The 14,399-nt window shown below is 38.5% G+C and overlaps 1 protein-coding gene and 1 pseudogene across 1 annotated transcript; one reads left to right on the top strand and one right to left on the bottom strand.

The window, feature by feature from the left end:
* Nucleotides 1-1,943: 1,943 nt before the first annotated feature.
* Nucleotides 1,944-6,774, bottom strand: LOC139942600 (uncharacterized; annotated as a pseudogene).
* Nucleotides 6,775-7,164: 390 nt separating this feature from the next.
* On the top strand, nucleotides 7,165-12,823 carry LOC139942599 (uncharacterized). The gene is given in 12 exon segments (XM_071939455.1): nucleotides 7,165-7,254; nucleotides 8,098-9,010; nucleotides 9,241-9,521; nucleotides 9,827-10,033; nucleotides 10,152-10,394; nucleotides 10,735-10,811; nucleotides 10,952-11,154; nucleotides 11,343-11,684; nucleotides 11,887-12,039; nucleotides 12,137-12,320; nucleotides 12,481-12,642; nucleotides 12,645-12,823. Coding segments are annotated over 11 exon segments (2,913 nt in total). The 5' UTR covers nucleotides 7,165-7,254; nucleotides 8,098-8,128.
* Nucleotides 12,824-14,399: the final 1,576 nt, after the last annotated feature.

Here is a 14,399-nt window from a genome sequence, read left to right as displayed (position 1 = left end):
ACAGAAATTCCTTGCGAACAACGTCAAACAAACAACATTTTATCCATCTCCTCAGCGACAGACTGCAAATGGCTGGATGTGTCACAGTTCATGCAAGACATGATGCAGATGTCCTGATTGTCAGAAAAGCAGTGGAGTCTGCGAGATCAATTAGTACCATTCTAGTTGGAGATGACACCGACCTTCTTGTCCTCCTTATCTTCCATGTTGAACTAAATGCAAACAACATTTACTTTGCACCTGAGCCAAAGACAAACTCAAAGAAGAGTAGAATTTGGAACATCAAGCTGTTGAAGGTAACTTTGGGAAGCACCGTGTGTGACAACATTCTCTTCATACATGCTTTCCTTGGTTGTGACACTACATCACGTATGTTTGGACTTGGGAAGGGTTTGGCCTTAAAGAAATTTATGGGGAAAGCAGACTTCTGCGAGCACGCAAAGGTATTCAATCAAACAGGATCAATTTTGAAAGAGGACATTATCAAAGCTGGGGAGATGGCTCTGGTTTGGCTTTACAATGGTAATTCAACAGATGATCTAGATCTTTTGAGGTACAAGAAGTTTTGTGTGAAGGTGTCAACAAGCACTTCCCATGTCGAAGCATCTACTTTGCCACTAACCTCAGCAGCAGCAAAGTATCATAGTTTCCGTGTCTATTATCAAATATTAGAGTGGAAGGGGTTGACAGATGATACAACTATATCTTCAGAAGATTGGGGTTGGCAGATCGTAGATGGCAAGTATCTACCCAAACAGACAGACCAACCACCGGCGCCAACAACACTACTTGAGGTCATCAGGTGTAGGTGTACAAAAGAATGTATGAACAGAAAATGCACATGCCGAAAGTACGGTGAATGCCGTGGTTCTAGTTGTGCCAACTCACCGCCACCAGACCTAGATTTAGATGGTTCTGAAGATGAGGGTGACTCAAAAGTCAACATTTAAATAATGTAAGGAAATAATTTGATAATTTACAGAGATTGACAATGTTTATATACAGAAATGTGGAATTTCAAGGTTGTCCATCCATAAAAAAAAAAAAAAACCGATAATATTCAGAAAGTTAAAAAAAATAAAACGGCAGCCATTTTAATTATGCAAATTATGGCAAATTTTCAAACAGTTTCCGCATCTCGTGAACCACGGATTTGTTATCTATCATGAAATATGCATTTTAGTTATTTTAGTTTGGATATACGTTACCTTAAACAAGAGTTACATTCAAATCAATGAAAAACTTGTTGAAATGGCGGCCATTTTGAAATATGCAAATTAAGCATATTTCCACTAATTGGATTTTTGCGGATTTTTAGTATGTCATTAAAAAGACCTCAATAAAATGCACTGTGGTAAAAAAAAAAACTGTTGCAATTTGTTTGAGGTCAAACGGTATATTTCCTGGACTATAAGAGAACAAAAGACATTTGAATCTGTTGAATACTTCATACACAGGTTCAGCTGTTTACTTCCTGACAGGTCATTGGAAACCCAACTTGAACAAGAGTTTGCCTTATACCAGGTAGAGGAATTAACACCAGAGATATTGAATATGGGCAGGGTAGATGCACAGTGGCTCAAAATTGGCAAATTAACTTCGTCATTGGGCAAGCCTACATATAGACAATTGGCAGGTGTAATGATGGGTATCCTTGTCATCCCACATTCAAATGCTGGTTGTGAGCGTGTATTTAGCACAGTGCGCAAAAATCAAACAGCATTCCGTCCAAACTTACAAAGAGACACCCTGGAAGCTCTGCTTGTCCAAAAAAGCACTATGTACACCCCTTGTCGCAAATACAAACCCAGCAAAGTTGTGCTTCATAGAGCAAAACAGGCCACATACGAATCTCTTGTCAGGAACAACAGGTTAGTACATCATGTATTTTATAGGGCTGTCCAATGCTAAATTGTAAAATATAATCTGAGTCTGAGGGCAAATTACTCTTTTTGAATTTGAAATGTTGGCATCTCTGGTATTCGCAAGTGTGCTATTTTCCGGGTTCTTTCAGCTTCAATAGAATTTAATTGTGCCTTCCCTCTTGTAAAATCAGGTATTTACACTTGCACACATCAAACCGACACCGTCCTGATTATCAAATCCTCGATCAGCTAAAACTAACTCGAGGAAGCAATTTGTCTAAAATGTTGCATCTTTCAGTGATATATTTATCACTTGCTCCTCCCCCCATGCCTTTCACAAAAATGATATAACACCTTGTGGCGTGATGCCTATAAGAAATTTGATGGTGTTATGATGATTGTAGGAAGACCATGTGGAAGCACGAGCTTTAAGATTAGATAGTCTTCAATGAACACTTCAAAACAATCAATAATAATTGCAACCTTGACCCTAAAGTATTTCCGAAATTCTATTGGCATTATCTTTCTAAGAGCCTCTCTTTCAGGCCAAAAATAATAAGTTTTTTCATCTTGATGTACATCATCTCTATTGTATTCAAAAATATTCTAGAAACAGTTGATTTTGAAACAGAGAACCTGGAGGCAAGATCTTGCACAGACAGTTTAAGCCTTAATTTCATTAATACTAAAATAACCTTCTGGAACTTTGTTAAAGGGACACACCGGCCGAGTTGGGCTATTTGGGCTACAAAATAGACTAAGATGTGACTTCAACAGTCTTCCAGGAATGAAGAACAGTCCTTAAAAAAAATCATCAAATTTAGCCGGTTTTGAGAATTTTAAGACAAATCTAACCAAAAAGTGGTACAAACAATCACGTGACCTTCCGGGCTAGTCTTACTTTCAGCCGTCTAAAAGTAACTTACTTAAGCAAATTTAAATCTTTTTTTTAACAAAATTATTTACGAATAATTGACGAAAAACATCATGTGTTCAAATTATCGCTACAAAATGTAAATAATGATGTAAATTCTAACGTAAGATTCACATTCAAAGAGTCCGTGTAACTGAAGCTTGTTATATGGCCGCTTTCGTTTTTTAAAATCATTTTTCGCTAAATACGTGACATTTTGATGATTTTTTTTTCAGCAACCATCTATAAAAACATTATTTATGATTCTACACCCCTAAATTGCGTAAACGGTGAGCCGGTGTGTCCCTTTAATGCAGACCTTCCATTTTCATTTATGTGAGGCTCCAAAAACTGGAAAACTGCCATTAAATAGTAAATGAGGCCAGTCCAGTGTAATGCTTGACCTTGTGGTCATCAGTTAAAGACTCGGTAGTAAATTGACTGTCTAGGATTTGCTGTCTCAAGAGTTGATTATCAGTGGTTAGTCGACTTATTTCATCTGTCATTAGCTTTCTCTTCTTGGCTTCATCGGGCATCTCAAGTGATTACTCACTTTGCTTTGTAGTAGACATTGAGGGTCGTAGGCTGCCTGAGAGAAGAAAACTGCAGCCACGATGGCCAGCTGCAGGTTCTGCTCTATCTTTTTTGGATGATTTCTGTTCTGCATAGATCTTCTGCTTACGGCGACTTACGGCACTTTGGTGTCTTGTTGGACTCACAAGTGAAGTCATAGCCGAGTTTAATAAAAGGCGCCCAATCAGGACTTGTTGAATCATGGAGATAAGATGGCTTGCCTGTTGGAGGACAAAAAACATGTGTTTTTAATAAAATGATTTGGGGTTGAACAAAGAGCAAATGAATGGAGTGGGATTTGAAACAATGACCTCCGGATTAACATGCCAGCACTTTACCAACTGATCTAGCCCTATGCTTGCGGATTTTATTTATCGGGCGAGTGAAAAGGATACGGGGGCAGTAGTCGCCCATTTACAACAAACTTACGGGTCAGGTTGCGTACTGGACTTAGGCCACTTCCCACCACAATCTCCCCGGATTTCACCTTCAAAGAAATCCTTCCCCCCAACAAAAATTAAACATTTGTTGTCAATAATAGCAATAATTTGGGTTAGATTAATAGTAATTAATAATTTTAAAAAGATAACCACCCAAAATGGGGCCAGCCCCAAACTCCAAGTATGTTCAACAAGGTTTTAAAAATGATTTTTCATTTAGAGTTACTTAACCCTAGAATGAGATGAACTTCCAATGGAAATTTAGCTTCCTAACACCGGCAGCATTACAGAACTGCTAAATGTGATGCTCCTGCTCTTTTCAAATAAATTTTTGAAGGAAGGTCATGGTGTGGTGGCCATTTAATTTAATAAACAAAGCCTAAATTTACCCATGTCAAAGTTACCTTGCTCTATGGTTTATAATACTACCTACACAATAGCACTCATTATTACTAAACAAGCACAGTAACTAGCCGGCCACAAGTTCACAACAACCGGCCGAGTCCAACATTATAAACAAATGTTTACTTAATATCGAACAACAACAATCATACAATGCGCACGACAATCGAAAATAATTCGGATACAATGTATTCCTAAATCTCGGTGATGGAGAGCCTAAATATTCACAGTAAAGTTCGTGATGAATAAAACATTATCACAGTCAGAAGTACATAACGAAAACGTACTTACCTGAGTAAAAATGATCTGAGCAAACACTTGAACTGCGAGGCGGAATTAGATCGCCTTTTCGGTGAATTCTTGTCAGCCAGAGCTCACGTCTTTTCTGCGAAAATTCTTTCGTTCCATTCCCTTGATTTGTAATTGTGGCCGGTATTGAATAAAATGATTTTTTGTACACGATTTCATCGGTTCTGACAACCTTCAATGCAGCAAGTGTTTACAATGTTTACGTTTGTGAGAGTTCATGTGTCAGAGGTTAAAGCTCTATTTTTAACAAAAATTCGGCCTAAAAATCTCTCGCCCCACTCTCCCACACTTAACTAAATAACTGCGTCCTCGCGTTTAGCCATAAATTTAAAACAAATGAAAACAGTGAATTGACTAATTAATATTTTCAGGAGCATTTGTTTTTGCTCAGGCCTTTTTTCAACACAATTTTGTGGATCATCAAAAACGTATTAATATTTCAATCATCTGAAAAATTCAAACCTATTTACACAACATCTCTATTTTGTTTTTACCAAAACTTCTGTTCAAAATCAGTGACTCTCGCTCAATTTCAATAAATCGATCATGAACGTGAAACAATGGTGGTACCACATCAATTTATAAGAGATTACCAATACGTCACTGTGAAACAACTTAGTACCAAAATTCAAGTTAAAATGTTAGATCGTTTGGACAGAGTCAAATTATCAGTTTACAAAAAAAACGCACAGAAGTTACAAACCAAGTCATGTTTGTTCACTACAGGCATTGTTAATATGTCCACTGCACACAACGTGACAACATTTTTTATAAATAAGTCTGTGAACTTTCACACCATGACGGTGACCTCTTTGGCCGGAGAAATGGACACCAAGGTCGCCGTCAAGCAATTGACATTCCAAAACGTTTTATACAAAAACCAAAAGCACAACTTACTTTCATACTCGGAGTAGGGGCCTACGTTAAACTAGTACTCCACGCGACTGGCGTGACCAACGTGATGTGACCGCACGTTATTTTCTAGCTTAAAATTTACGTCCGTGCGCGTGTGCAAATAAAAACTTTACCTAAGCATGCCTGGAAACCACCTTTAAGCTTTTCTTTGACAAAAGAGTTTAGTACTTCTGAGTTTTGATGTCCTCTTCTTCAAGTACAACATTTTTTTTTGGAACTAGTGTTTAACACTTTAATTAATTTACACTATTTCAATTTGGCTTACTGCTCATGTTGGGCGAGGTGGGGCTGTCCAGATGTCCATATTCTGGGTCGGTTCGGTTGAAGGGACTGGATGGAGAACTCAGTGAAGTTGACTTTGAATTCCCGCCAATCGTCCGTCTCTCTTACAGGGCGAACCGTGACTCCAAAGTCAATTTCATTGAGAATGTCTCTGCGGGTCGAAATCACTATAGGAACGGGAGTGAAATATTCTTATTAACATTTTAACCAGTTAGTAAACTAGGTCTCAAATAGTCTTTAATAGAAAATACAAAACGTTGATTACACATTGCTAGCATTATCTATAGGTTAAAAATATACATACATAATTGATAATTCAAAAATTTATTAAACCAAATCCGCGAAAATATTCAATTTTAATTAGAAAAGTTTCTGTGCGCTCCATTCATTAAGAAATTTTGACAAAATAAACCACGAAGGTCAAAATGTTATGATTAAGACAAAAGAGTCCTAGATACTATAAAACTCGCTTATGCAAACAACAGAATAAGATCCACTCTCCACTTGCCTTGGTCAGGAATCCCGCTGCCTGCACTAGGTTTGTCTTGCTGAGAGGAACCTTGTAGCCATAACCTCGGCAATTCCAATTCCGATATTTCAAGATGTGGATCAATCTCTCAATTGTACGGATACCCTGCACTGTAGCCTCGCACCCTTGAAATTTAAAATTTTCAAATTCGCCTTGCAAACTCCAGGCCGTCAGCCGTTGTCAAGGTCGAGATCTGCCTCTTCAGTTTACCTTCGTGTTCTCATTCTGATCTTACTCCCTGCATATACCTTTTCATCCTTATGTCCATCAGTCGCTCAATGTTAACCCATTCGACGGTACCCAGTCCAGGAAGTTTAAAACACATGTACTACTTCATATGACTTCTTGGTGTCCGACAGAAGCACTGAAAGTTTTCTTCAACACAAAGCTTTCTTGCAGCAACCATTCTCCTCGATAGATGCGATGAGAGGATACATGTACATGGGTTAGCTGATGGGGTCTTTCTTCCACCGTGACCTTGGGTATGATTCCCATCCTCAGTCTGATGTTTGGGTCGCGGCAGCACATATAAATGAGAGGGTGCATGGTTTTGCTGACGGTACCTTCCTATCTCACGCTTTCTGTGAGCAATCTGTGCACGTGTCAGTCTATCCTGTGAATTGAAAGCTGTTGTAAAATCAAAAGTATTCCCATGTCACCGCTGTATAAGCCCTGTGAGCGACACGCGGTTTGCGCGCATGCGCGAAATATCAGCGAGGTCATTGGAGAATGCATATTCATTAGGCGTGACCTCCAGCGTATTTTCGCCTTGGCTTCATTGATAAAAAACGCCATTTACATACTGAATATTCATATTAAAAAGGAAATTAACCAATAGGATCTCGAAGAACTTTATCGTCTGCAACTTATGTAGTAAAGAAACATCTGAGCGATGACGGAACCCCGCGAAATTCGGGGAAATCTGTGCCGAAGTTTGTGTCCAAACGAGACGAGCGCAGGCTGAAATTTCACAGATTTGGAGGCGGATTTCCTACATGAAGATGAGTTTTTCTTTATACGTGGAAAGTAAGATATAATAAGTTAGCCCTTCCTTTACCTAATTGATACTTTTTATATGAGCAAACCCCGTACTTTGTCTTAAAATGGTGGGATTCCCCCGCAGGTTTTACTACGGCAAACAAGATTTCTGGGGATTCCGTTGCGCGTTGCCCATACGTTTGTACACAATAGCCTGGCCATATAATGTAGTGTTTGTTTGTATTAAAAAAAAACTGCTCACTGTGCGTTCAGACTTTGAGGGGAAAACTTTGATTTCTAAAAATATGAAATTGGGGTTAGCTGGTTTATATTAGATTTAGACTATGTTCACCAGGAAACGGATAGTGGTTTCTCATATTTTAATTCACATTAAACTTTAAAAGGCTAACAAGTCATCAGATGAAACACACCAATGTTGGTACTGTAGGCCTAAAAATAATAAGTTATTATTTGTTTATAAAAAAAAAAGGCAGGATGGGGAAGCGAGCAATTCCTAAACTCAATTTGTGTTTTTTTTCTTCTAGTAGACCTACAGACTTCATATGTTTAAAGGAGTCAACTGGATGTTTAAGTTACAATGAAGTATATCTTAATTTGCAAAGCAACACATCTAGTTATAAAATTTACATTTTGAACAAGTAATGGCCGAAAACATGCACAATTTATTTACTAAAAAAACAGCTCTACTGCAAGTTTGTTACATATTTTTTTAAACACCAAGACAAAAAGACTCTACGTAAAACTATTTTACTACTTTAAGGCAAACAAGTCATCAGATACAATAAACTGGCGTTAATAACTAAATGTGTTTAAGATAATTAAACAATTCTTTGAATATTAACTGTTTAAATTTTACCAAAATATTTTCAGATCAAACTCCATAAAGCCTGTAATCTCAACAATGGAAGATCACATCAACAATTTGAAAAAATTATGCAGAGTTTGTGGCAACCGGGTGCAATCATTCAAGAACAAAAATACGAAGAAACCTTTAAAGTCCTGCTCTCAGTATGCAGATAAAATTAAAGTGAAGTACCACATTGACATGACTAGTGATGAAAGTCTTCGCCATCCTCTATTTATCTGCCATCTGTGTTATTCTAATTTATTTCTACCTACATCACGGGTAATGCCCAATGACTGGAGTGTTCATCCACTTAAAGGTGAATGCAGTGTTTGCAATAGAGTGGTGTGTAACAAAGGTGGTCGGCCAGCCAAAACAAAGTACCGAAGACTGGATGACCTAGAAGAGACTGAAGAGAACAACAAAGAAGAGGTGTTGGCTAGGTTTCATGAGTTGTCGGAAACAACCACTCCATACCCCAATTTGAACTTCTCTACTGATGATGCACTGTTTATTTGCAAGTTGTGCAACAACTTGTTATCCAGACCAGTCGAGACTACTTGTGAACACGTTTTTTGCTTATCGTGCCTGCAGAGTATTTTTGTCACAACATCATCTTGCACTATTAAATGCACTGTATGCAAAAGCAATTTCAGTCTTAAAGAAATTAACCCCCCTAAACAATATTTCATGAATGTGCTACAAAATGTAAGGGTTAAATGCACAATGTGTAAGATGAGTAGCTGGTTAAGAACTGCACATGAACACACTTGCTCTAATCCTGACTCGTCAATACCAGTAGATGAAGAGGCATATAAAGACATCCTACTCGGTAATGTTGCACCACTTGGGAAACTGGGACAGCAACTGACATCCCACCTTCTGAAAAAATGTATGGTCAACTCGGGAGGAACAGTGCGGCTAGCAACTAAGGGGGCAGTAAGTATTGCTTTGTGATAAATTTCATTGACAAATTTTGAGCATCTTATAAACAACTTATTTAAATAACGCTAACGCTAACTCTGAAAGAAAGAAATCTTCACTGTCTACTTCAATAAAAAAGCAAAATGATTTGTTGCCCTTATCGTTTCAATTCTTTGGCAGTTTCCTTTATGTGAAAAACATGTTTCAACAACCACAACCTGTTTTTGTTTTCTAAATAATACTAGGCCCTGTGTGTTCAGCGTGTTCCCACTGTTCACAAGCCAAGCAATGATGTCCACAAAGGAACCATCCAGCGTCGCACCAAATACCTAAAGGCTCATCTGTCGGACATAAGCGCTGGACAGTCTGATGTACAACTAGGACATCTGATCAAGACAGCCTCCAGAAAATCCCTTCAAGATCTCCTAGGAAAGCTGCAACTGAGGATACACATTCCTGCATTGAACGAACTAGCACTAAAAGCAGACTTAGGGCTTTCATGGGCTGGACTAAGAGAGCTCAAGTTGTAAGATTTGTATTTCTCATCTCTCATCTTACATTGTGTTCATATAATTTGTATATTTATACTACAAAAGTGAGGTATAAGAAGGTGGAGTAATGAAGTACCAACAAAGTAGGCTGTCTCTACTGATGATGTCAACATTTGCTCTACTACGGTGTAGTACTGGATTTCTGACAGCTGTGCAGAGACACGTTGGTAATCAATTCAATAGCAAGTTCGGGACATCAACAGTACAGGGGTCTATGAAGTTGTGTGTTTTTTCGAATACATAAATAATACCTTGTTTTTTTTTCATGCTGTTTAAATAGGTGGCTGCGTCAGTATAAGATTGTGATGGCGAATGAGCAGGAAAGTAGGAAGCTCGGAAAGGCCTCTGTTGGGCAGGATGTTCTGGAGGGGGATAGGCTACCGTTCATGTGTAGCGAGCAGACTGGCCTTGTTACTAAACCGGCTGCTTGTGTCTTCATAGCAGACCTCCAAAAGTACATAATCGATCTGCTGGAGGAATATCACAGGTAGTGTTTTCAAGAATAATAATAATAACAACAAAAAACAACTAACAAGAAAATCTAGCGGCCCTTGTGTTTATTATCTTTTATTTGTAGAAATTAAAAGAAATTACCTTCCCTGCAGATCTGAAAGGTTGTACTGGCATCAGGGTCAGCCGAAAGATGAAGTTTGGCTCAAACTTGGAGGAGACAAAGGTGGAGGGAGTTTCAAATTTATGCTGGAGATAGAAAATACAGAAGCCCCCAACTCCAAGAACAACACAATTGTCCTGTGTGCATTTGAAGCCACAGACACATCAGTGAATCTCCACATGGCCCTGGATAGGTACAAGACCGAAATAGAAGCAATAACGAGGATGACATGGAGGTATGTTGTATCAAATATTTGGCCTCCTAACTTAAATATCTTTTGGACGGAGGAAGTAATAAACATGAACTTATATAGAAAGGTTTGCGGTAACACCATGTAATGACTATCTGTAATGAGTTGGGGTGGTTCTGAAACGAACCATTGGTTTAAACTCGACGTTTCGATCAGTATGCTCTGATCGTCTTCTGGAGAAGATGATCAGAAGACGATCAGAGCATACTGATCGAAGCGTCGAGTTTAAACCAATGGTTCTTTTCAGAACCTTTCTATATCATATTTCAACCATGCAAAGTTTCAAACCCTACTTAAACATGAACTTATTTTACATAATTCCCAGGGGAAAGAAGCTCATGGTGTATCTGTTTGGCGATTATGAATTTTTGTGCAGAATGATGGGAATATCTGGTGCAAGTGGTAAGTTATGTTACTTCACTTTAACTAAACCTAAACCCATGTAACAACAAAATATTCTTTTAAGGTAAGATTGATCCCACCTTACATAATGTGAGATTTTTCTCTTAAAATTTGACAGTTTGGTACCTTTGTCTTCTCAGGTCGGCATCCCTGCATATGGTGCAACATAACAAGTGCTCAGATGGCAGTCGACAAGGCAGTTCGCCATCCTTGTAACATCAGATCACTTGAGAGCCTGCATCATGATCATGAGCAATTTCTGGCTTCTGGAGGACAAATTAAGAAAGCAAAGAACTACAATAACTCGATTGACAAGCCATTCTTTTCTATCCCCATCACCAATGTATTAATATCAAATTTAAAAAAATGCAATGAATGTGGTAGACCATTTATTTCTCTGTACAGATAATAGGCATCGTCTGTCTTTAAGAAAATCAATGCATTTAGCAATATAGCAACCTGTTTCTGCGAACAGACATTTGATTTAAACGTTTAAAATAATACTGTACAAAAACAACTTTATTTTCACAGGTATGCCCACCTACTCTACATATCAGCTTGGGTATTTGGTTCAAGCTGTACACCATGTTTGAGGCAGAATGCAGGAATCTTGGAGAAGAAATTGCGGGAGAGCTTGCAACTTCAAGTGCAGGTGCAACTGACTTTGGAGAAGGACCATTCCCTCTGCACATTGCCCAGCTGTCTGAGGTCCACACGGCCAAGCTAAGAGCAAGTAACATCAGTGTTGAGATGGAAGTCCTTCAAGAGCAGCTTGCAGTAATTGCTCTGCTCAATGATGGTGTTGATGCATCAGAAGTTGTGGCCGATGTCACTGCCCAGATGAGCAGCCTCACCGACGAACTAAGTAGACAGGTAAAAGCTGAAAATTAAGGAAGTAACAGTCAATTTAATTAACTGTCCCTTTGGTTTGGTTCATAAACAACAGTGGCCCGCCCACCAATCCAGTCGTTACTAGGATGTGGTCCTCACACTGTAAAATTATCTTCATTAACGAAAAATATCACAAGTAGTTAAAATGTGTAAATTTAGCATTGTCTTTATCTTATTATTAAAGGAAATTCTTGGAAACACAAAAGTGGACAATCTACAAGATCATCACAACCCCCTGTTGAAGAGGCTAGACCTGACTCTACAAGACATAAAAGTTAGACGCCAGGCCTACTACTCGAACACTTTTGTCGGAAACCACCTACACAAATGTCTCAAGGTAATATATTAAACAACAATGAAAAATAGAGAACAAAACTTATACTTTCTTCTTGCCATTTAATTTTGTGTACTATATTGTTTTTTCAATCACACAGGAAATGAACATCAAAAAAATAACAGAAGCAGTAATTGTGGAAGTGGGAAAACTTTGTCCAGCCAAATTGAGCAAAGCAAGTACCATTGTTCACAACTTCTCTACTGTATTTTCCTTGTTCTCCAACTGTCACAACAAGTACAACAAGGTGGAATACTTCAGTGATAATGATATCACAGACCTTGGTGAGTTTCTTGTTCAATATTTAACATGTCATTGAATGCAAAGGTAAAACAAAATTAACAATGTAAAATAACACTAACATTTTAGGTTGCACAGCATTCTTAAGATACAAATGAGAACACTTTTACATGTGAGTGTTTAACTTACTTTTTTCTCTCTTAGACGAAAGCATCAAGCTCTTCATGGACTTCTTCCGCACCACGTTCCCCACCAAGACCATTCCCCCCAAAATGCATATGCTTGAGGAACATGTCTGCCCGTTCATTCGCAGCACGAAGCATGGTTTGGGGCTGCTTGGTGAGCAGGGGGGAGAGTCCATGCACGCTCATTCAACATCCTAAACAGACGATTCAACGGTGCCAAAAACACTTCAAAACTGAACCCCAAACTTCACAAACTCCTCTGCGTCATGCGGGAACATCATCTGTGCGTAAACCCATCCATAACAAGTCTCCGTCCAAAGTCACGACCACGTAAGCGCCGCTTACAACCTGACAAGTCCTAGAATCAAGAAGGTAGTATAGCAATAAGCATTAAATAAACACCTCAACAAAATCCAAGGGAAAAAATATCTGAAAAAAGTAGGCAAGTCTGAATGTACTACAAGACAAGATCAATTAAAGTATATATTTGTCAGAACAATGTGACTTGACATGAATTGTTTGTACCATTACTACTCATCAGGTGGTGTGATGAGTTATTTAAATGCTTGTGTCATGTGTGTGGGCCTATAATATTGAGCTGTTTTTAAAATTTATACTCATGGCTTAATTAGGAAAATTAATGACATAATAATAAAGTGAACTAAATAAAAAAAAATAATAATAATCTGTGGGGGAAAGCTAGGAATAGGCCCTATTACTAATTTAGTATAGTAGTAAATATAATTTTATAATGTTTTTTATTATTTATTAAAAATTATTAACAATCATTAATAATGGAACCCCAAATAATAGCTCAAAACATTTAAACTTCAAGCGACCTCCATGGGACCACTATTACACCATTGTACACGTTTGAAACCCAAGCACACTGTGAAAATTCACTAACAATGGCGACAACGCAACCACGGTGTCGCGTAAAAATCCCGTTTCTAAATGGCTGGCCACGAGGCTCCATTGAGGTTTGCTCAGTGCTAAGTACCATGTACGTGTTCACAATGAGTCAGTCTTCCCTCCTAAACTTATTTTGTCACCAAGAAAACTCATGATCGACCCTTAAAAACGCCAACAAAGGTACCAATATTTACCTTGTTCCTCGATCCATCAAAAGCTGGCTGATCGTGACATATTTTTGATGTAGTTTGAGGATCAGCTGTGCAGCCCGGACTTTGTCAAACGAAGCCATGCCTGATACCATTGTCTCCCCAGCTTTAAAATCTATCGAACTATGACCTTTGTTAAATATTCATGTGACCGTCTTGCTTTAAATACGAGGTCGAATGACATCATCCGGTTGGCTGGCCTACGACAAAACGCGATCGTGTTTACTCATAACCAAATCTAACCACGAGAGGGCGCTAGATAGAACTAAAATATCCGCGCGTGCGCGCAACCGCTTGTCGCGCTGCAAACAGCGGTGATGTGTACTTGTTTCAGGAAATGATGATTCTAAGAAATCCTGTATGCCACACGCTATTTCACTGAGCACTGGTAGTTTCGAACGCCTTTTGGAGCAAAAATATCTTTGCCTTTCCGTAGCAGTGACTCTTTGTTGGCAGTCTTTTTCCCAAGTATACGCTTGCTTCGTATTCCTAAGCCATTTTGCTTACGCACCTGGTTGCCTTGATGTATCCATTCAAGTTCAAGCTTCCTTGACAATTTTTATCTTCTCTTGTTTCTTTGTTATGTCCAAATGTATACAGGTTGAGGAATTCTGTACAGCACGTTGTTGTGTGTTTTAAATTTGCCGAGGACAGGAAAATCTTTGGGAAGGCTGTGTGACTGAAGTAAGGCTTACCTTTGAGCTTCTTCTCTACTGTAGATTTACTGTATTTTCAGCATTTATTTCCAACAGCTGCACTGGATTTATAGATCCGCTGGTTTGTAGCGATGACTTTTACATTCCTCAACCTGTATACA

The sequence above is a fragment of the Asterias amurensis genome, chromosome 10, assembly GCF_032118995.1.
Source record: "Asterias amurensis chromosome 10, ASM3211899v1".
NCBI lineage: Eukaryota > Metazoa > Echinodermata > Asteroidea > Forcipulatida > Asteriidae > Asterias > Asterias amurensis.
Note: the sequence above shows the minus strand (reverse complement) of the source record. Positions and strands in the feature narration are given on the sequence as shown.